Raw genomic sequence first — 24,184 nt, 5'->3', positions numbered from 1 at the left:
AACCAGCCAGAAATCATTCATCTCCACATGAGCCTCTCAGGTGAGGATCGTCGTTTCATTTCTCTCTCCAGAAACAGCCTTCTTCACAGAAGAAGGCTGTTTCTGAAAAGAGCTCCCTCCCCCTCCCCCACCCCCCTGCCCTCGTCTCCCACCTGTGTCTTCCGTAAGCTTGTAAGCTTGTCCAGACGTGGAGGCATCATCAGGCCAGGTCTTCTAGTCATTCCACTGCTTGCAAAGCAATCATTTATACGCATTTGGTGTTTGGTCTGACATCTTTTTGATGCTGGAGCGCCAGCCTTTGTCTCAATGAATCACTTGTCAGCAAAGGTTGCAGCATTCTAGGCTGGATTTCACACCTTCTGGAAGGGTTGCCTGTGATGTAAGTGATCTTAGGCCTTTTTGAAACCACCACTTCCCCCACTTCCCTATATCCCATGAGGAAACAGGGGACTGAGGGAGACCTGGGAACCCGATGCTTATTCAAGTCTTATTTTCATTTGTCAATGTGTACCTTGTCCCTGTGCTTGGAGCCGGGCTTTCCTCTCCGGGGACAATATTGTCAACTCACCTCCACGGTTGGAATCTTGCTGCTAAAAAGAACCAGGATGAACGATCTCTATAGAATATTTTGAGAGCTTCAGAATAAGAGGGAGAGATTTTTGAGCAAAAAAAAGAAGAAAAAAAGAGGAATTCATCATTCTTTGGTAGTTTGCAGATCATTTTTTTTCCCCCAGAGGATCATTTTTTTAAAGTGCAGTTTGATGGCTGTGTCTAAGTCGGTCATAGTTGTGGAAATGTCTACTGGAGCAGTAGGGGGTCAGGAGTCAGACTGGGTTATAAACCAGGCTGATCCCAGCAAGGCATGAAATCGAGGAGTCCCCTTCCTTATTCTCCAGAATGGGCACCAGTGACCTCACAAAGTATATATGGTAAGTGAAGTTGCTCTAAACCACAAAGCCTGAACCATTTCCTTGTAAAAAGTGATTATTCAAATAGAACGTCCCATGGAAACTCCCTGCAATCTGAGGGCTTGAACAGAGGATAAAAAAGTGGGGGGGAGCTAAGCCTAAGAACATCTTTGGTGGCCTTTCTAAACCAGGACCCAGTGATCAGAGCCAGCCTCGTGGAGCAGAGATGGAATGCAAGATGGGAATGTAGAGAAAATCTGATAGAAGAATCATGCGCTCTTTCACTCTGTTTTGTTAGGAAAGAAGGATGTATGCTGGAGGGATTTTTCTTGGTGCCTTTTAAACTCTTTGCATTGGTTTTCACAGAAAGCCACTTTATGAAGAGGTCACACACGAATGAATCCCTACGATGGGAAGTCAGAAGTTCCAGCTCCGACGCAACAGTAGGTGGAAGGAAAGTTTTTCATTCAGAGAATATGGGAAAGGGGAGGGGAAACTGATATCCCATCTGAGGCTGCTGGGTCTTTACAGGGATCCTTTTCATGTTCCTAAATCAGGACAAGGGGGGTGGGGCAGGGTGCCAAAACGGGCTCATCCGTCACTCCGTGCATCTGAGCTGGAAAACATTTTAACCCTGAGATGCAAATCATTTAATCATGCTGACTCAGTGGTGACCAAAAGTTGTGAACCCTTGGGATCCAGGAATTCCCAACATGATGTGATAATGCATTTCACAGCATGAACTTCAGATCTCCAGGACCCAGGCTAAGGGAAAGAGATGGCAGGGAATCTACATTCTCCTAACGTTTTATCCTTCCTTCCAAATGCATTGAAAATGAGGGATCCCCAAGGGCAACTCCCACTTCCCGCCCCCTCCACGTATCTTTTCCTTTCTGTTTGCACCATTAGGTCAAGAGGTTAATGAAAATGCACTCTAAAATTATAAAGACGATAAAGCCAGGCATGAATATTAGGTTTCCACTCGAGTCTGAATATTCCATCTGGACATTATTAAGAAAACCCCATTTGCTTCAAAATCTTATAGTTCTGTCCACATTTGCTTGGATAGGTCTGAGATGCTTAGGAATGTGATAACTGCTAATTGCCTACCTTGGAAACAAAACTAGGAATGCAGGTTGCAAGCTTTCCGTGTAGTTAAATAATGTGTCGGGATAATGTTGCATCTGGACCAAACAAGAGCTGGGATTTGTATTTTTCATCCTTCTATTATGTATTTTTTCCCCTCCCCTTCTTTCTCTTCTTCGTCCATCTATCTTTTAATTTTTCTTTCTCTTTTATGGAATACTCTCATCCTTAAAGATGGACCTGTAAATATTGTACACAGCATTTCCTCCTGAGTCACTTAAAAATATTTACTTATTTCCTGAGAGCAACAATCCCCATTGAAGGACATAGTTCATTGCACCAAACAGCCACTCTTAGAAAGTTGCTTTTACAGCAGATATTATAAAATGATGCTTTGATTGAAGGATGACACTTGACATTAACATCTCGACTCTGCTCACCCATTCTGAAGGAATAGCTCCAGTGAAAGTAAATTGCTGCTGAAGACAAACCAACTGGAAAAGACACTTGCGCTTTTCTTCTTTTTTTTTGTCTCTTAAGGTTTTCACAATGGCTTCAAAGGAAATGTGAATTAATCATTTGTTTTGACCCAAGAGCAGCAGAACTTATTTTGAAGACTTAAACAGGCAACACAAATGTAAACAGAAATCTGGGACTCCCAAATGCTAAAGCTGGAAGGAGTCAGTCTGAAAACATCAATTCTACTCAGCGTTTATTTTCATTTGAAGATAGTGGAAATCATATATAAATCACGGACAATACGAGTTCTTCTTGCCTGGCCATTGTCCACATGAATCTGTTAACCTCTAAGTACAGATACAGAATTTTTTAATAGAAAGACAGGGCAATATGGCAGTTAATTAGCAACTGATACTGTAAACTACAGGAGATACAAAGTTCTGTCATATAAATTAATTGCCATTACAAAAAGGCAACTGCTTGAGCTAAGAAGGTACAAAAACTGATAACTTCCATAAATATAACGAGAAGCTAAGTGAAGAAATACATAACAGACTGTTTTTCCTATATAATATTTGAATATGCAAACTAAGACACCTGTGGCATTTTACAAGTAGGAATACGACAGACACGTTCACCCACCACCCACCCACCCATGTCCGTCCAAGCCCTCTCCCCTCCCCCTACGTGGATTTCCCAAACACGGCAAATTCTAGGGTTACAAGGACAGGATGCCGCACGGAAGCAGCAAGACTGCGAGCTCTGAACTGCTAGACAAAGAAGGAGCCTTATTGACAGTTGTAAAGCATTAGGCGTCAGACAGAAACTTGTCAAAAACAGCTGTTGTTGGGTACTGATTGATAATGTTTTCATTCTGACGGCTGAGACACTGCAGACAGTCGTGGGTCTGAGAAGAAGCCCATCCCTGGAGCACACATGAACACACACGCAGACAACGGGAAGTCATTTAACAGATGTCTTACGAGCACTCAGCCACGGTATCTTAAAAAGATAACATTCTACATTTAATGAACTTGCAGAGAAAGCAATGCCTAATAATCATTTATGTTTCATAGAAGATGAGCACAACAGGACGAAATAAAAGCAGGACTTTTGTAAGTGGTCATCGGAATAAAAGTTTTGTGCTGCTCACGGATTATATAAGGTTGATAATATTCAAGAATGCCGTAGATAAAATTTGAACGTGAATCTTTTTTGATCCACTCCATTAAAAAAAAAGCTTAAAAGAAGTGTTCGATGTTTCAAAGGTAATGATTTCATTAAAATCCACCTACAAGATCAAACCACAAAAGCAGAATTTGAATGACATATACCTTCTGGAGAATTACAAGGTATTACATCACCCTGTAATACAGTGTGAGTGTGGTATTTGGGAATCAGTCGATGCTACCTAAAAATTGCAAACATGTTTTTATTGCTCAGGTGAAGGGAGCAGTCTTCTATCATTTGGTCACTTGGTATTTTAAGTGGCCCAAAATCTGCAAAATGTGCCAAAGAGTATTTCATCCATTAACCTCAATATCCATAGATTATTCCCGATTTAGAAAAGGTCCAAGGTGCCAAAACTTAGTAAACCTGTACATTTATCTGTATAATTTTATCATTTAAACTAAATGAAAAAAAATTAGTTCCAAAGACTGAATCTAGGCCTTAAAATTCTTTATTTGCTGCAGCCCCAGCACATTTTTAAGGGCATACTGAAACCCCTGAAAATAGAGGTTTATAAGAGAAATACTGATAGACCTTAAATTACTGGATGAGACATTAACAGACTCCATTAAACTACATTAGCACTTACTGAATGAATACACAGATGATTCTGCCTTTATTATCTTTGTCAAATCCACGCCAGCTTAAGCCCTAGCCAGTGTAAACTATACTTCATTTGGCTGTTTAAAAAATTTTTTATCTCTTATTTTAAAACTTATTTTCTCTATTTCAATCAGACATAAGATTTTTAGAAAAAGATTTTTAGAAACATGTTACACTGCAGCTCGACTTTACATTGGGTAATTTTTCCACTAAAAAAATATCTGAGGACTTGATGGAACAGTAATCAGTGATGCATGCATTGTGCCTAAATCTCCTCTAACTCTTCTTGAAAACAAACAATGTCTTTGCTCTTAAAAGAGGGGACTGAGGGAGATTTCAGATGTAATTAAAAAAAAAAAAAAAGGGTAGGCAACTTGTCTAAGTTCTTCCAAGTCAATTTTACTATGGCAGGATACTCGTTTCTGGTAAGGTGATTAATTGAAGTTTTTGGTGCTCATTTTTCTCCCACACGCTGTAAGGCCAGTATACAGAAAACTTAAAAATAAGATAAGATAAAACCCCCAAGAGATCTTGAAACTGATACCCATATTCTGGGGGAGCCCTAGTCACACAGTACTCCACCCCAAACCCAGGGTAAATGAGCCGAGGTTCTCGGTCTCCCTGAGTCTTCCATAAGGGATCTGATTTCTGGGAGCCACGAATTCCATCCATTTTATCACACACTAGAGAAGAGACGCTTAGAACAACAGAAGGAAGAGACATGCGGTGAAGATAATTAGTGGTAAACAGAGAATAAATTCTCTCTCAGTAGTGTATACTTGACGGTAATGCCGATGATAGTTCACCTGATTTACAGAATATTCACTTTAATAGAGAGATGAGAGTCTGAGATAACTGGAAGAAAACAGATACTGAAGCCATTAAAGTCTTGATACCAAAATAAAATTAAACGGAGAAACTAACATGATAGGTTCAAGGCCTTGTGGGAACCCATTTTCTTCACCAAATTTCACATTCTTACAGCTTCGTGGTCTTTTTCTTCTAACAAATTTATCAGCTGAGAGAAGCTGTCTTTCAGTGCGTCCATGTCATCCAGCGAGCAGGGCTGCAGAATCCAGCGTTTTCCACGTGCAAGTGGTTCAAGTTCAAAATATTTTTTGACCTTAATTGGGGAGGGGGGAGAGAAATATGTTATTAAGCATCTCGGAATCTTTCTCATACTGAAATTTTGTGAGTAATGAAGTAGGGGGATTTTAAGAAGTTATAGGAACCATGATGGCCGGGACTTGCTAGAATCCCATCCACAGCTGTGGTTATAATGTGGGTTATATGTTGTGACCCAGGAGTGTTTTTTTTAGGGGTGAATGACCCCCTTGCAAGCTACCATTCCATCCATTCACTTAACGGCATGGGAGGTCTGACGAAGTCTAAGAAAGAATTATATGTACTATGGCACGGAGCAAAAATACACTGCAGACACCAAAAAGTTGCAATTCAACCAAAATAACTCTAGCAGAGTAGCTTTCACTACATTACCTTGTTAACTTATTAAATTGGTGACGGCCAATAACATTACACAAGACACTACTGATTACACAAGACAATTATTTTGACCATCAAATACACACACAACAACAACAAAAATAATTTAAATAATCCTTTCTCTCATTTAAATACATGTCTCTGGCATGTATTTCTGAGACCTGGGAAGGTGGTTTTCTAAGAAAGCGGATAGAAACCGAGTGTATGTATCTGCATATATAAACTTATATAAATACACGTACATACATAAAGTCTCCTAGCTTTTTTTTTTCTCCCAGTCCTGAATTTTCAGGGAGGGGAAAATCAAGACCTTAAGGTGGAGCAGTTGCTATCTGAAAAATCTGTTTCATTAATAACAGGTCACAAGTCACCCTTACTGTGTACGAGGCTAGGATACTGACTAATAACATCCAGGATTACCAACTCCTGACTGTGAATAAATATCAAATTATTATGGCTTTCAGAAGTATTGATTTTCTCTCAAAGGGTATATAAAGTACAAAGTTCACGAAGTTACAAACACACACACACACACACATACACACACACAAACACACACTACATCACACAAGAAAAGGACATTGTATTTATAGCCCAGCAGGGTTTACATAACATCAAATACAGTGAGTGGCAACATCAGAAGAGGCATTGTTCAAAGACATTCTTGGTCAATGAACTGTGTTAAATCTCATGTGCCATGGAGAATCCCCAGGCCTTACCTTAGTCAATACCTGACCCAGAAAAAAAAGGTGTCCCAATCTGATGCCACTTCCAAATGTGGTTTCATTTTGCTTTTCTCATCACAAGCACCAGACTACTGTTAACAGCAGAGACACACCATTCAAAGTGGTATTAATATGTGTGTACATTTTTAATGTGAGTAAGAAGATATAAATAACACTAAGTTTTTATGGTAATTTAGGAACCACAAATATGCTAACATTTTACAGTTCAAGTGTGTCCCAGAAGTACTCCTAAAGATGTCTGCAAATTCATAATAAATACCACTCCTGAAAAACAAAAGAAGCCCTTGAGAATGGAAGGACTCTCATTAATTCTGATTCTGAAGAGTAATGGAAAGCTCACCTACAGACCAGAAAATGGGTCCACAATTTCAAGACAATTTTTGGCCAAGGTATTTTACAAATCATGTTGTTAAGAGGATTCCCTCTTATGGAAAATGTAGACTCCATTCTCTTAGTTTCTTTTCTTCAGGGCTCTGAAAATGACTTACTTCAAAAAGAATATGAGATTAGGAACCAAGATGGTGGAGTAGAAGGACGTGCTCTCACTCCCTCTTGTGAGAACAGCAGAATCACAACTAGCTACTGGACAATCATTGACAGGAAGACACTGGAACTCACCAAAAAAGACACCCCACATCCAAAGACAAAGGAGAAGCCACAATGAGATGGTAGGAGGGGTGCAATCACAGTAAAGTCAAATCCCATAACTGCTGGGTGGGTGACTCGCAGACTGGAGAACACTTAGACCACAGAAGTCCACCCACTGGAGTGAAGGTTCTGAGCCGCACGTCAGGTCCCCAACCTGGGGGTCCGGAAACAGGAGGAGGAATTCCTAGAGAATCAGACTTTGAAGGCTAGCGGGATTTGATTGCAGGACTTTGACAGGACTGAGGGAAACAGAGACTCCACTCTTGGAGGGCACACACACAAATAGTGTGTGCATCGGGACACAGGGGAAGGAGCAGTGACACCAGGGGAGACTGAATCAGACCTACCTGCTAGTGTTGGAGGGTCTCCTGCAGAGGTGGGCAGTGGCTGTGGCTCACCATGGGGACAAGGACACTGGGAGCAGAAGTTCTTGGAAGTACTCCTTGGCGTGAGCCCTCCCAGAGTCCGCCATAAGCCCCACCAAAGAGCCCAGGTAGGCTCCAGTGTTGGGTTGCCTCAGGTCAAACAACCAACAGGGAGGGAACGCAGACAAACCCATCAGCAGTCAAGCGGATTAAAGTTTTACTGAGCTCCGCCCACCAGAGTCAGCTCTACCCACCACCACTCCCTCCCATCAGGAAACTTGCACAAGCCTCTTAGATAGCCTCATCCACCAGAGGGCAGACAGAAGAAGCAAGAAGAACTACAACCCTGCAGGCTGTGGAACAAAAACCACATTCACAGAAAGATAGACAAGATGAAAAGGCAGAGGGCTATGGACCAGATGAAGGAACAAGATAAAACCCCAGAAAAACAACTAAATGAACTGGAGATAGGCAACCTTCCAGAAAAAGAATTCAGAATAATGATAGTGAAGATGATCCAGGACCTCAGAAAAAGAATGGAGGCAAAGGTCGAGAAAACGCAAGAAATGTTTAACAAAGACCTAGAAGAATTAAAGAACAAACAAACAGAGATGAACAATGCAATAACTGAAATGAAAACTAAACTAGAAGGAATCAATAGCAGAATAACTGAGGCAGAAGAACAGATAAGTGACCTGGAAGACAGAGTGGTGGAATTCACTGCTGTGGAACAGAATAAAGAAAAAGAATGAAAAGAAATGAAGACAGCCTAAGAGACCTCTGGGACAACATTAAATGCAACAACATTCTCATTACAGGGGTCCCAGAAGGAGAAAAGAGAGAGAAAGGACACAAGAAAATATTTGAGGAGATTATAGTTGAAAACTTCCCTAACATGGGAAAGGAAATAGCCACCCAAGTCCAGGAAGCGCAGAGGGTCCCATACAGGATAAACCCAAAGAGAAACATGCCGAGACAAATAGTAATCAAACTTGCAAAAATTAAAGACAAAGAAATTATTGAAAGCAGCAAGGGAAAAATGACAAATAACATACAAGGGAACTCCCATAAGGTTAAAAGCTGATTTCTCAGCAGAAACTTTACAAGCCAGAAGGGAGTGGCATGATATACTTAAAGTGATGAAAGGGAAGAACCTACAAAAAAGATTATGCTATCCAGCAAGGATCTCATTCAGATTTGATGGAGAAATCAAAAGCTTTACAGACAAGCAAAAGTGAAGAGAATTCAGCACCACCAAACCAGGTCTACAACAAATGCTAAAGGAACTTCTCTAAGTGGGAAACACAAGAGAAGAAAAGGACCTACAAAAACAAAACCAAAACAATTAAGAAAATGGTCATAGGAACATACATATCGATAATTACCTTAAATGTGAATGGATTAAATGCTCCAACCAAAAGACACAGGCTTGCTGAATGGATACAAAAACAAGACCCATATATATGCTGTCTACAAGAGACCCACTTCAGACCTAGGGACATATACACACAGAAAGTGAGGGGATGGAAGAAGATATTCCATGAAAATGGAAATCAAAAGAAAGCTGGAGTAGCAATACTCATATCAGATAAAATAGACTTTAAAATAAAGAATGTTACAAGAGACAAGGAAGGACACTACATAATGATCAAGGGATCAATCCAAGAAGAAGATATAACAATTGTAAATATATATGCACCCAACATAGGAGCACCTCAATACATAAGGCAACTGCTAACAGCTATAAAAGGGGTAATTGATACTAACACAGTAATAGTGGGGGACTTTAACACCTCACTTACACCAATGGACAGATCATCCAAAATGAAAATAAATAAGGAAACAGAAGCTTTAAATGACACAATAGACCAGATAGATTTAATTGATATTTATAGGACATTCCATCCAAAAACAGCAGATTACACTTTCTTCTCAAGTGAGCATGGAACATTCTCCAGGATAGATCACATCTTGGGTCACAAATCAAGCCTCAGTAAATTTAAGAAAACTGAAATCATATCAAGCATCTTTTCTGACCACAACGCTATGAGATTTGAAATGAATTACAGGGAAAAAAATGTAAAAAACACAAACACATGGAGGCTAAACAATACGTTACTAAATAACTGAGAGATCACTGAAGAAATCAAAGAGGAAATCAAAAAATACCTAGAGACAAATGACAATGAAAACATGATGATCCAAAACCTATGAGATGCAGCAAAAGCAGTTCTAAGAGGGAAGTTTATAGCTATACAAGCCTACCTCAAGAAACAAGAAAAATCTCAAATAAACAATCTAATCTTACACTTAAAGGAACTACAGAAAGAACAACAAACAGAACCCAAAGTTAGTAGAAGGAAAGAAATCATAAAGATCAGAGCAGAAATAAATGAAATAGAAACAAAGAAAACAATAGCAAAGATCAATAAAACTAAAAGCTGGTTCTTTGAGAAGATAAACAAAATTGAGAAACCATTAGCCAGACTCAGCAAGATAAAAGGGAGAGGACTGAAATCAATAAAATTAGAAATCAAAAAGGAGAAGTTACAACAGACACTGCAGAAATACAAAGCATCCTAAGAGACTACTACAAGCAACTCTATGCCAATAAAATGGACAACGTGGAAGAAATGGACAAATTCTTAGAGAGGTATAACCTTTCAAGACTGAACCAGGAAGAAATAGAAAATATGAACAGACTTATAACAAGTAATGAATTTGAAACTGTGATTAAAAATCTTCCAACAAACAAAAGTCCAGGCCCAGATGGCTAGACACGTGAATTCTATCAAACATTTAGAGAAGAGCTAACACCCACCCTTCTCATACTTCCAAAAAATTGCAGAGGAAGGAACACGCCCAAACTCATTCTATGAGGCCAACATCACCCTGATATCAAAACAAGACACAGATACTACAAAAAGAAAATTACCAAAATCACTGATGAATATAGATGCAAAAATCCTGAACAAAATACTAGCAAACAGAATCCAACAACACATTAAAAGGATCATCCACCATGATCAAGTGGGATTTATCCCAGGGATGCAAGGATTCTTCAATATATGTAAATCAATCAATGTGATAAACCATATTAACAAACTGAAGAATAATAACCATATGATCATCTCAATAGATGCAGAAAAAGTTTTTGACAAAATTCAACACCCATTTATGATAAAAACTCTCCAGAAAATGGGCATAGAGGGGACCTACCTCAACATGATAAAGGCCATATATGACAAACCCACAGCAAACACCATTCTCAATGGTGAAAAACTGAAAGCATTTCCTCTAAGATCAGGAACAAGACAAGGATGTCCACTCTCACCACTATTATTCAACACAGTTTTGCAAGTCCTAGCCATGGCAATCAGAGAAGAAAAAGAAATAAAAGGAATACAAATTGGAAAAGAAGAAGTAAAACTGTCACTGTTTGCAGATGACATGATACTATACATAGAGAATCCTAAAGATGCCACCAGAAAACTACTAGAGCTAATCAATGAATTTGGTAATGTTGCAGGATACAAAATTAATACACAGAAATCTCTTGCATTCCTATACATTAACGATGAAAAATCTGAAAGAGAGATTAAGGAAACACTCTCATTTACCACTCCAACAAAAAGAATAAAATACCTAGGAATAAACCTACCTGGGGAGACAAAAGACCTGTATGTAGAAAACTATAAGACACTGATGAAAGAAATTAAAGATGATACCAACAGATGGAGAGATATACCATGTTCTTGGATTGGAAGAATCAATATTGTGAAAATGACTATAATACCCAAAGTAATCTACAGCTTCAGTGTAATCCTTATCAAGTTACCAATGGCATGTTTTATGGAACTAGAACAAAAAATTTTAAAATTTGTATGGAGACACAAAAGACCCTGAATAGCCAAAGCAGTCTTGAGGGAAAGATACGGAGCTGGAGGAATCAGACTCCCTAACTTCAGATTATACGACAAAGCTACAGTAATCAAGACAATATGGTACTGGCACAAAAACAGAAACATAGATCAATGGAACAAGATAGAAAGCCCAGAGATAAACCCACGCATGTATGGTCAACTAATTTATGACAAAGGAGGAAAAGATACACAAAGGAGAAAAGACAGTCTCTTCAATATGTGGTGCTGGGCAAATTGTACAGCTACATGTAAAAGAATGAAATTAGAACACTCCCTAACACCATACACAAAAATAAACTCATAATGGATTAGATACCTAAATGTAAGACCGGACACTATAAAACTCTTAGAGGAAAACACAGGAAGAACACTCTTTGACATAAATCACAGCAAGATCTTTTTTGATCCACCTCCTATAGTAATGGAAATAAAAACAAAAATAAACAAATGGGACCCAGTGAATCTTCAAAGCTTTTGTACAGCAAAGGAAACCATAAACAAGACAAAAAGACAACCCGCAGAATGGGAGAAAATATTTGCAAACGAATCAACGGACAAAGGATTAATCTCCAAAATATATAAACAGCTCATGCAGCTCAATATTAAAAAAACAAACAACCCAGTCCAAAAATGGGTAGAAGACCTACGTAGACATTTCTCCAAAGAAGACATACCAATGGCGAAGAAGCACACGAAAAGCTGCTCAACATCACTAATTATTAGAGAAATGCAAATCAAAACTACAATGAGGTATCACCTGACACCAGTTAGAATAGGCATCATCAGAAAATCTACAAACAACAAATGCTGGAGAAGGTGTGGAGAAAAGGGAACCCTCTTGCATTGTTGATGGGAATGTAAATTGATACAGCCACTATGGAGAACAGTATGGAGGTTCCTTAGAAAACTAAAAATGGAATTTCCATATGATCCAGCAATCCCACTACTGGGCATATACCCAGAGAAAACCATAATTTAATAAGACATATGCACCCTAATGTTCACTGCAGCACTATTTACAATAGCTAGGTCATGGAAGCAACCTAGATGCCCATCAACAGACAAATGGATAAAGAAGATGTGTTACATATATACAATGGAATATTACTCAGCTATAAAAAGGAACAAAACTGGGTCATTTGTAGAGATGTGGATGGATCTATAGACTGTCATACAGAGTGAAGTAAGTCAGAAAGCGAAAAACAAATATCGTATATTAACGCATACATGTGGAACCTAGAAAAATGGTACAGATGAACCGGTTTGCAGGGCAGAAATTGAGACACAGATGTAGAGAACAAATGTATGGACACCAAGTGGGGAAAGCCGCGGGGGGGGAGGGGGTGGTGGTGTGATGAATTATGCGATTGGGTTTGACATGTATACACTGATGTGTATAAAATTGATAACTAATAAGGACCTGCTGTATAAAAAATAAAATAAAATAAAATTCAAAAATTAAAGAAAAATTAATGAAGAATTGATGAGTCAAAAAAATATATATATATGAAATTGCTTGTGCAACGACCAGCACCAAGGACCAACCTTGCCGCGCCAAGAGAGGGGCTGCCAGTCAGTGGACCGAGGGAGCTGTGGGCCAGCAGGGAGAGAGAAGAGCTGGTAGGAGCAACAGGTGGGGATCATGTTTAAATCTACAGCTAGAAGGAGGAGGTGGCTGCTCTAAAGAGTTTAAAATCCGAGATGCTAGTCTCCTTGATTCTGCCACAAAGACAGGTTTCAGATCACGCCACTAAGTGCAAAACTGGGGAAGCCTGTGCTTACCAAACAGTCTGGTATTTGATCAACGATGCCTCCCATCAAGAGTGGACAGCATGTCACATGCAAATCTGGTACACGAAGGAATTTGTACCCTTGTCACATTTTATAACCTCGAATTTAAAAGGACAGCATTTTAAGTATTGCTAATACCTGGGAAGAGGACTAGCGGCAAGAAATCCAATACTATTAAAATAAAGACTAACACAGTAAGTGCATATTACTAAGACTACTTCCTCCGAATGGTTTACTTAAAAATTCACAGAATTCATACCAGTAGCAAATTGACAGCTAATTTAAAAACAACGTTAGATGTAAATAATCACAAAATATCATAACTTGTGATATTTTGCAATATGGATTAGTCACAAAAGCACAGTAAGGATTTTAGCCACTCATCAGGTTGGTTACTAGGCAACTGAAAATATAGTCTATGACGTAGGCACACTTGGAAGATAATAAAGATGTCCAAAGGTAGTTATGTTTCAGAAGTTGTTCCTGATGAATATTAAACATGAGAAGGAAATGGAAGCTTCAATTACAGGGTGGTCACCAGATGAAGGAGCCTATTGGTGTTAAGCTGGCAAATAGGGCTGGGTAACCTGAGATTTTCACATCTGTAACCTAAGTGGGTACCTAATTCTGCCATATTCACCCTACAGGTATCCAAATGATTCCCCACCACTCTACCTTTATAATATCATTTTAAAAACAAGTTTGGCATTCCAATGATACTCAAGTACAGTAAGTGACTATGTTTGCCGCAAGAACATAGATTTTCATTACCCAGAGTTTTATGTTTCTGAAGCCAAAGAGTACAACACAAGAGAGGAGAGGATGAAGACTTGATGTTCTGCCTTGAACTTTTTTCTTGAGGATAACATTTTTTATTTTGTTTTCTTATATTAACCTGAAGTTCACATTTTACCGCCTCCCCTCAATTACTACAATAAAAATGACCCACTGTCACACTTGACTTGTCCATGATTGCTTTCTCTGTCTTTCTGTATGCCAATGTATAATTTTAAAGAAAGATGTTTAAGTTTGACTAACATAAATCATATGCTTACATGTGCTTACATAATAACCTTATTATTTTTAAGGTTTAAAAAAACTGCCTATGATGCAAGGATCTATTTTTTATGATCGACATAATTTTTTAAAGGTTATTTCCTTATCAAGATAAACATTTTAAAAATGATTCAAGAGAAATGAACCCAACTCTTTTGACTGCTTTATCAGCTACTTAAACATCATGGCTAACTGGAAACTGCTGGAATTAGGAGCTGGTGGTTGTTTCACATTGGCCTCTGGTGGTGGCACTTGGGGGAATGACCTCAGAATACAGCTGCCTGGCAACGTGTGGTCATCGAGCTATTTTCGGGATGGCCACAGAGAGTGGGCATTTGTTAGTGGCCATGGATCCGCCCTAGAAATAGGAAAACAAAGCCACTATAAGTTGCCAACCTATTTTAGCTATGTCATCAGAGCCCTTTCTTCACTCACAAAACTTCTGGGTGATTTGAATTACTGCATTGTTATCCACACATTGCATTTACTGTAAAGTCCTAATATAACAGAGACAAACCGGCACCACCTCATTGCTGATAATGTTTGTAGCAGCTGTTGAACCTGTGAGACATTACATAGCATAGGAGACCCACTCATTGGGTAGGAGATGTCCCTTATGTTTCCTTGAGTAGAGAAGTAACAAAACAATTCTTTCCTACTTACAGGACCCCTGATGGGGTTGTAATGATACTCACTGTTTTTCCTATCTTGCCCTTACTTAACATTCAAAAATTTTATTTTTAATTCCTGCAAACCTGTTGTGACTACATTTCTAGAAGTCACGTAAATAGTTTCTGAACTGAAATGATACATCTTTCCTTTTTTAAAAACCTGCAAATCTTATTTTATTTATGACGATAAGCTGCTTGTTTTTTTCTGTTTTTATTATTAAACCATGTAAGTAGTGTGTGGTCAGAGTCGGCCTCGTTTTCCTTTAAACACTTTTGGGGAGCCGGGTGATAGAATGCTCCACAAGGGGTTACTTAGTGTTTTCATGTTACATAGAGTTGCTTTGTAAGCTCAGATATTTATAAACAGTGCTTTGACCCACATGAATGTGTGGCAAGACATTAAAAAGGGGGTTTGTGACAATTTTTTAGGATGCACGGGACTGTGCTGTGTACCCTAGAACATGTCACCTCTAGTTCTAATGAATGCAATGCCATTAGCACCAACCGGTCACTGCTATAACTAAAAGCACCCTCTCCCCTCACACGTCCAGAATACCACATGTCCAGATCCTGTCCCTGTGGATGCAGGTATCTCTTGAGCCTGTCTGGGGCTATTAGCTTATTTTTGCATACATTCACCACTAGAGATAGAAGCTGGATATCTTCTCTCCTCCCCCATCTTCCCCAGATCCCCATCTACACACAACACGTATATTCCCTCTGCAAAAAACTAGCCGATTATAACGGACCTCTCTTAAGCTTGCGGGTGGCCGTGGTGGAGCGAGGATTAGTATAAGCAGTTTTGGAAATCTGCATCCTGAAAGCTGGCTTCCTATAGCTTCATTCATTCAACCACTACCTCTTGAATGAGCCCCGTGAACATGCTCTAATGAGCTACCTGTGCCAGCGCTCCCCTTGCCAGTGCATGGGGTTCCACTGATTTGAGAGAATACCGTAAAACCAAAACAAAACAGAAACAATAGCCGGATGAGGGGACGTTCCTCATCATTTGTGGTTTTTTTTTTTTTGCAGTACGCGGGTCTGTCACTGTTGTGGCCTCTCCCGTTGCGGAGCACAGGCTCCGGACGCGCTGGCTCAGCGGCCATGGCTCACGGGCCCAGCCGCTCCGTGGCATGTGGGATCTTCCCGGACCAGGGCACGAACCCGTGTCCCCTGCATCGGCAGATGGACTCTCAACCACTGCGCCACGAGGGAAGCCCATCATTTGTGTTTTAAGATTACAAGTCCCCACCCTGCTCCTGGTTTTTTAGTGGCCATGAAAGACTGTTCAGTACTGTACAGTTTACAAAAGGCTTTTTCACTCACTTAGAGCACTCTGACTATACTTCAACTGAAAGTAGGAAAAGCAATTGATGCACATGAAGAGGGATATTATTATTCAGAATAATTCTGAAATCATGTAAGTCAATTTGAATAAGAAGTATCTTGGTAGAAGATTGTTAAAAAAAAAAACTTCAGGAATAAAGGCACCTTCTTTCTTCATCTTTTGAGAAGGAATCAGGACTCACGGAGTCTAGGTTGACAACTTTGGCTCCTTCCAATTGACAGTGACAGGTCAACAGATAAGACAGACGGCAGAGACTACAGGGTGAGGATCGTCAACAAAATTCTGAAAGCCAGGAAAAATTGCAGTTGTGGATTTGATGGGTAGAAGGGAAAGCTGGAGGATGATGCAAGAGAACACGACTCGGTTAACTATCTTGAACCCAGTGGATTCAATATGGTTTCCTTGTCATAGCAATGTGTCCATTGCATGGTTTGTACTCTTTAAAGAACTGTATGAATAATGTTCTTTGGGGACAGGTTCATATTGGTTCTTAACTCTTTGATAAAAGTATGGTCGGGGGGGGAGGGATAAATTAAAAGTTTGGGATTAATAGATACATACTATTATAAAGAAAATAGATAGACAATAAGGACCTACTGTATAGCACAGAGAACTATATTTGATATCTTGTAATAACCTATAATGGAAAATAATTTGAAAAAGAATATATAGATATAACTGAATCACTTTGCTGTACACCTGAAACTAACACAACATTGTAAATCAACTGTAGTTCAATTAAAAAAAAAAAAAAGTACCGTCTGGATGATAAATTTACCCCAGGGCTCCAATTAAGAGGATGTTACCTGAGTCTGAATGGACTGTGCAATTTTTTTTTTTTTTTGCGGTACGCGGGCCTCTCACTGCTGTGGCCTCTCCCGTTGCGGAGCACAGGCTCCGGACGCGCAGGCTCAGCGGCCATGGCTCACGGACCCAGCCGCTCCGCGGCATGTGGGATCTTCCCGGTCCGGGTCATGAACCCGCGGCCCCTGCATCGGCAGGCGGACTCTCAACCACTGCGCCACCAGGGAAGCCCGGACTGTGCAATTCTGCACGATACTGTCTATGACTGTAGCCGTCCTTGCTCAGTTACACCCTAGCTCCTTACTGTAGTCACTACAGCAGATGCACCTATTGTATTTATATGTCACGCTGTGGGAAAACCTTTGTACTGAAATACTGACTGTGTGCCTTCTCTTTCCAATTCCAGACACAAGGATGTCAAATCCTACAGGTCGTGCAATTGGCCATGGTTTGGAGTATTTACACCGTGGAAATAGGCAAGAGCAACAAACCAGGACTTTTTCTTTCTAGAGAATTGGCTGTTAAATGCTTACCAGCACATCACTGAGTATATGCATCTTGTATGGATGTTTGCAAAGGGACCCTCTAGCTTAGCTGTCTTCACTGCAGAAGCTCATGGAACAGGCTTCACCTGGTAACCCTCAACAAAGTCAGAGAGAACTTTGCCCATGCCATGGCTCCAGGACGGGGTCCGGAGATAAAGTGCTGGGTGCCATTAAGATTCTTCGGCAGCTTGTTCAAAGAAAGGTTAGTCTAGAGAGAGCTGCACCAGCTGTTCCCCTTTTCACTGTACTGCTTTCAGGATTTTGAAATCCTTAGAAAGGTACTAAATATGTCATTAAAGGCAGAAGTAAATAATACAAGTAAACCCAATTTGCCACAGTTACAAAGACATGACAACACAGAGTAGATATTACCTTTTCACTGAGTACTAATAGGGACCAGAAAATGGCAACTTGATGTTAACCCATACGTAGTGTTACTTTGGGATGTGTATTTATAATGGACGCCTGCTTTCAATATAAAAGTAGTAATATAAAAGTGCAGTTCTGATAAGATAGCTTGTTTCTTAAGCAGAGGGCAGCCTGTCTGACCTTGGAATAATTAAAAACCAGACAAATGATTGCAGGTTATGACCTGGGATTGAGCCTCACCCTTATTAGAAGTCTTTCTGCCCAGGCAGTAACCTCTGACGTGTCTAGAACGCTATATGTTGTGACAATAATTATACAGAAACCTAGGCTTCCACTGCACGGGAGGATTTAGCCTGCCCCAGAAGAGCCAAATAAAATGACCCCATTTGCTTTGCTGGTGAGGTTTAGGATCTGAAAAGCACTCCTATTTTTGCTTCATTTGCTAATCGGGAATTACAGAACAAATGATCAATGCACCTATTTTCTCTTTTTGATATACCTGGGTGTGTGTGTGGGGGGTTCATTCTCTGAGTCCCAAATCTTGCTTAGCAGACAATCACTGTGGAAAGCACACACTTAGGTATGGATGCTTCCTGTTTTCAGGGGGCGGTGAAATAGACCCAGTCCCCCGATTGGCACCCTCCTCTACTCCAGTGATTCCACCCGGCCCGCTGCAGCCTGCAGGGGTGCCTGCACACGGGCCCTGGCTCCAGCTCCTGCTTCCCACCCCAGATGCCTCCATCCACAGGTGCAAAGCAACACCTTTGAAGACCCAGCAGATGTCCTCCTATCACCTCAAGGGGAAGCCTTAATGTTATAGAAGAAACTTTGCAAAGTCGAAGTGACCTTAGTCACAGTAGCCGCTGTTGGTTCCCTCCTCTGCACCACGCCACTATGAATTCCCCGTAAATAAAGTTTTATTGGAACCTAGTCATTCTTATTCACTTATTTATGGCTGCTTTCATGCTACAATGGCGAAACTGAGTCATTGCCACAGAGACAGCGTGTCCTGCAAAGCCTACAAGAGTTACTATCCGGCCCCTTAGAGAAAAAAAAAGTTCCCAAGCCCTGGCCTACCACATCCTGCAGCTTCGTGCTTTGTCCAGCAGAGGCACAAGAAGCCCTGGCAGAGGCCTCCGTGTGACCTGGCTCGCCAGCCCTCTTCCTCTCCGCTCTACCTCACACTTCAGGGGGACAGAGAAGTTGGCTTTTCAACCTGGCCAGGCCCCACTTATAATTTCAGATGTTCTCAGTTGTGGTCTAGCAGGCAGAAGGGACATCTCTCAGCAAAGCCCTATTTTTTTCTTCTCTGTGTTCAGCCTGGGTTTCTTTCATGTGGAGACTTCCTAAAGGCCACAGGGACTCCAGGGTACGGGGTAACCTGTGAGTTTGAGGGTTTTGGTGTCCTTAAGGATGGCTTTTAGTGCGCAGAAATACCAGTTATTGTTACTTTGCAGTTTTAAAAGGGATATACAATTTATTAAGTTTATAGTATCTGAAACCTAGTTTTTCCTCTAACTATTATATTCAGCTTAAAAATCCTAATACTCTATTTATACATCTGTTAAGTTTTAACAAATACATTCAGGGGGCTGAATATTATTTAGGTCCATTTAAAAACTTAATTAAGTTAACCACTTTAAACATTTCAAAACTCCATTTATAAATTTAATATATTCAACTTTCTTAGACTGTCTTAAGAATCAAAACAGCCTGAAGTAGTTAGGAATTATTTATTTTCTAGTAAGAATACTTAAAAATTTCTTCCATTAAATTTATATATTCAATGCCTCTCAAGTTCTGAGATAGTCTAATACTATTTACAAGTTTGAGTAAACACTCATACCTCTCCACATAGGAGGCCAATTCTGATCGCTTACACATTTTAAATTAAATTGTGCCTGCTTTCTTTCACTCAGCATAATGTTTTCAAGGTTCACCATATGCAGCATGTACCAGTACTTCATTCCTTTTTATGGCTGAATAATGTTATATTCTACGGATAGGCTGTATTTTGTTTATTCCAGGTTCATCAGTTGATGGACATTTGAGCTTCTTCTACTTTTTGGCAATTATGAATTCATTTATGTGAGCCATTACTTTCTCTTTAAAACAGACATTATCAATAGTTATTATATACATGAATGGGTTAAGATATCCAGACTCATCGGGGATGAAGCACCCCCACAAGTCTAAGGTGAACTCCATTTTCACCCAGATTCACTAGGATCTTCTAGTTTTACTAAAATAACAGAAATTTGGGATAATTATTCTCTAATTTTTTTCATATGTATGACTCCTCAGTTCCTTGAAGGCACAAACAATGAAAAAATTATTTTGTATTCTCTAATGTATCCAGTACAATGAAACTATAATGAAAAGGGCAACACAATATGTAGTATATTTCATCCCATATTAAAATGTTAGTAAAGGAGAGAAACAGAATATTGGAGAGAAGTTACCACTCTTCACAATTCATTAGGCCAAGGTTTCATATAGGAGGTGGGATTTCATGAACAGTTTTGAAACTATAGGCCTAGCTGATTTAAACCCTATTATATACATATGCAAACAGGCAGCTGCAGTGAATTGTTTTGTAAACAGAAAAGTAAACAGCCTATTATGGAAAACAGAACCACTCAAGAAATCTCACTTAGGTTTTGAGCTATTCCTTTAACCTGTGTTCAAATAAAGCAACTAATTCTTATCTCAGAGAATGGAAAGCATTGACACATGCAAAAAGAGAAGCACCAGTACCCTTGTCTTCGCATGCAGGTGCAGGCATCGGCCTTTTCAATAACATCTGTAACACAGCCATTAATTACAGAGGCAGCCAGCTTCCAACAGCTCACCACTTTTTCTTTTTTCTCTTCTCTCCTCCCTTTATTCCATTCTTTCAAAACGACATTCATTTTGGATACCAAGCATTTTTAGGGTGTTATACTTGATTCTGTATCTTCCATGTTTGGGATAATACTCAATTATGATTTATTTTTATTTCAAGAAGGCAAATGTCATAAGTAGGAAGAAATCTATCTATGAAAACTTTTCTCCTGGCAAGTGAATATGGTTGTTAAAAAAGTCCTACCTATATGTATGAGAGCTAGTCAAGTATGTACTAGACAGGAAGGAGAGTTAATGAGTGAAAGCCCCAAGCACATCAGAGACAGCCAATTAGCTTGTCTGAAACACAGGCTTGTAAAGCTATCAGTAACTTATAAAATGGTCTGCTACACACGAGTAAAATGTTGTTTAAATGGCTTGCTTAACTAGATGCATTCACCATGAAATTGATTCTTTTAAGGTTATTTTTTAAACTTAATACTCATTAACTGTGCATATTGAAATGGCTGAGTGGGTGGGAAGAGGGGTAGATATCTTGCTACTGTAAAGTGCATGTTGAAGATATGAATCCCATAGTTTATGAGGTTAAGAGGTATTGGAAAAAAAAAACAACAAAAAACAACTCATCCATTACCAACAATTGTGTCTGCCTCAGTAATTGAAATGGATCAACCCAATTAGATTATTCCTCTTCTGCTTTGCTAAACACTTAGACGGGGACTGGCAGATGTGCCCCGAGGACCTACCAATCTGAGAATTTATGCTTTTGTGTTACGGAAATGCACTGTTTTCCACCAAAGCCTACGATTCTGTAAAATGGCATGAGAGAAAGAAGACCCCAGGCCTGGTATATTTCAAATCCAACATGTGCCTCCGAGTGAACATCGAATTTCATCCCCCAAAGACTTAACTTTACTAAAACATTTGAGGTAACTTGATGTTAGCTGACACATGAATGACAATCACTATGTTATTTCACACTTCGAATTTTCCTTCAAAAACTCTTGTATATTTTAAAATTGGTTTCTGACCATGCCTTATACTCGGTTTTTCCTGTTATACAAGGCTGCATACCTTAAATACGCCTCAGTCAATGATCAGACAACCGGGAGGACATGCTTCATTTTTGCAGGGTATAACTCTTCCTCCTGCTTATTCAATATTGGTACCCTTAATGTGCTTCACCAAACCACTATCAGTTGGCCAACTCAAAGGATTCTTTGACTCAACAAAACATTAGGAAAAATATATTTATATTTACAATGGTTAAAGATACAAAAATCTTTCAAATATAGTTTATATATTCTAGTTTATTTGGCTTTTATAATGGACTATATGTCCCCTATCTCAATGTCACAGTTGTGAGGCATCAGAAAGCAACAGCAGTAGTAACAAATCAAAATCTTAATATATGGAACTCAAATAAACATGTTTAATATTGGCCCTGTGGTACTACGGCGGCGTGCTGTCCTAACAACGGCAACATTTAGATGTTGGAGCAGATTCAAATTCTTGGGCCTTAAGCAGGAGACACACAAATACAGCAAGCCATGCATTGCTCAGCCACCCATGCAGGGTGCCAATGGCCCTGTCCAGATGCAGAGATATTCAAGGGATGTTCCTGTCAGCAGTCTGTCCTCTGGCTCCAGCAAGGAGCCACCATGGGAACACTGGGAGGAAAAGGAAAAAGAGGAAGGCGTGGAGAGATGGGGGGAAAGGCAGAAAGAGCTGGCAGCTCCCTCCATCACATATCTGAGCAAGGGGAACAGGTAACAAATGGCCATGTTGTTAGTCACGGGGAGAAAATTTCTCTTCCTGCTGGCAGTATAGTCAGGAGCCTAATATCCTGGCAACTGAGAAGTATGAGCTTGGAAAGAGGCTTGCAGGCGGCCTGAGGAAAGACAAGCTGAGTGGTAATCTGTCCTGAGGAATTTTAGCCAAAAAACCCCACACAGGACTAGTTGAACTCGGAATAAAGCCTGTGAAAGACAAGTCTGGAGAACATTACAATCAGACATAAAGAGAACACCAGAAATGAAGGTTCAAAAGCCATTGACTGGATTTACCACAGCATTGTTAGTGTGGACTTGGGTCCTAGTTGAGTTCTCCACAGGGTAGAAGAGGCAAGGTGACTATGCCCTGTGGCTCCCGCCCCCCAGGAGAAATTTGGCAACATCTTGAGATATTTTTGGTTGTCACAACTGGGGGGTGGGTGGGGTGGGCAAAGGGGGTAGTTGCTACGGGCATCTAGTAGGTAACAGCCAGGGATGCTACCAAACATCCTACAGTGCACAGGACAGCTTCCCCTTCCCCCCAACAAACAGCTATCTATCCCCGAACGTCAATAATGCTGAGGTGGAAAAACACTACTCTGAACTGACATTTTTAAGGCAAAAATCAAAGAACAAAAGACCTGTTAATGATTCAATCAATGGTTTACCAGCATGAACCATCAGGCTCCCTCCCTGGAAACAGGAGATGTAGCAACTGGATTGGAAAGCTCCTCAGGGAGGAGCATCAAAGGTCCACGGTACGTACCCTCTGTCCTTCCTTCTTGTTCAAAGTAGAAATCACTAGATCTTGGGGACAAGTGAGAGCATCAGATTGGCCTAAAACAAGGGCTGAAAGGAAGCAGCCACATTTCTCTCGTTCTACATATTCACTGTTTTGAGTTCTGGGGATAGAAAGGTGCACAGTACAAGTCCCAGACCTCATGGAGCTTACTCAGCAGTGGAAGGAACTGACAGATATCAAGTGAAAATGTAAGGAGCTAAGTAAAGTCAGGTAAAAATAAGGGCCATGACGAAAAAGAAGGCAGGACAGCAATAATAACATCTGCCACATAACTGCTCCAAAAGAGGGACTGATGGTGTAATAGGAGTTAAAAATCAAGCAGTCACAGATGAAGACGAATATCTAGCTGGTTTCAAAACAAAATTTCATATAATTACAATTGAAAACTCTCTTGATTAACTTCCACTTAATTGTCTAGGATTAGCCGACTCTTCATCCCACCGATACAAGACAAAGATTAATGCTATCTACACAGTGAACGTCCACACCTGGCGGATATAGCACCAGCTACACCCTTGATGTTCTTGACCGGTAGACTGCTCTCTGGCCTGTCTTCTCATTTTTGCTCCTGAGCTGTCCATAATTCTCATCAAGGCAATCAGATTTGCTATTATCATTAAGTAATGTTATTAAATGTGATACCAATGAATGAAATATGAACTAGAAAAGAGAATTTTTATTTCTATGAAAAACTAAATGGGATCGGTTCAA

The 24,184-nt window shown here is 40.0% G+C and overlaps 1 protein-coding gene across 3 annotated transcripts in view; it reads right to left on the bottom strand.

Annotated features, from left to right (window-relative positions):
- Positions 1-2,689: 2,689 nt before the first annotated feature.
- ARL15 (ARF like GTPase 15) overlaps positions 2,690-24,184 on the bottom strand; it is a 419,297-nt gene continuing 397,802 nt past the window's right edge. For all 3 annotated transcript variants that reach the window (XM_027101127.1, XM_027101125.1, XM_027101126.1), the window contains one exon: positions 2,690-5,409. In XM_027101127.1, coding sequence (XP_026956928.1) covers positions 5,257-5,409 — 153 coding nt within the window. In that variant the 3' untranslated portion in view covers positions 2,690-5,256. The remainder of the gene's footprint in view (positions 5,410-24,184) is intronic.

This window comes from Aethalodelphis obliquidens, unplaced genomic scaffold (genome assembly GCF_003676395.1).
Source record: "Aethalodelphis obliquidens isolate GAN/ISIS:26980383/991018 unplaced genomic scaffold, ASM367639v1 scaffold4, whole genome shotgun sequence".
Taxonomy (NCBI): Eukaryota; Metazoa; Chordata; class Mammalia; order Artiodactyla; family Delphinidae; genus Aethalodelphis; species Aethalodelphis obliquidens.
Note: the sequence above shows the minus strand (reverse complement) of the source record. Positions and strands in the feature narration are given on the sequence as shown.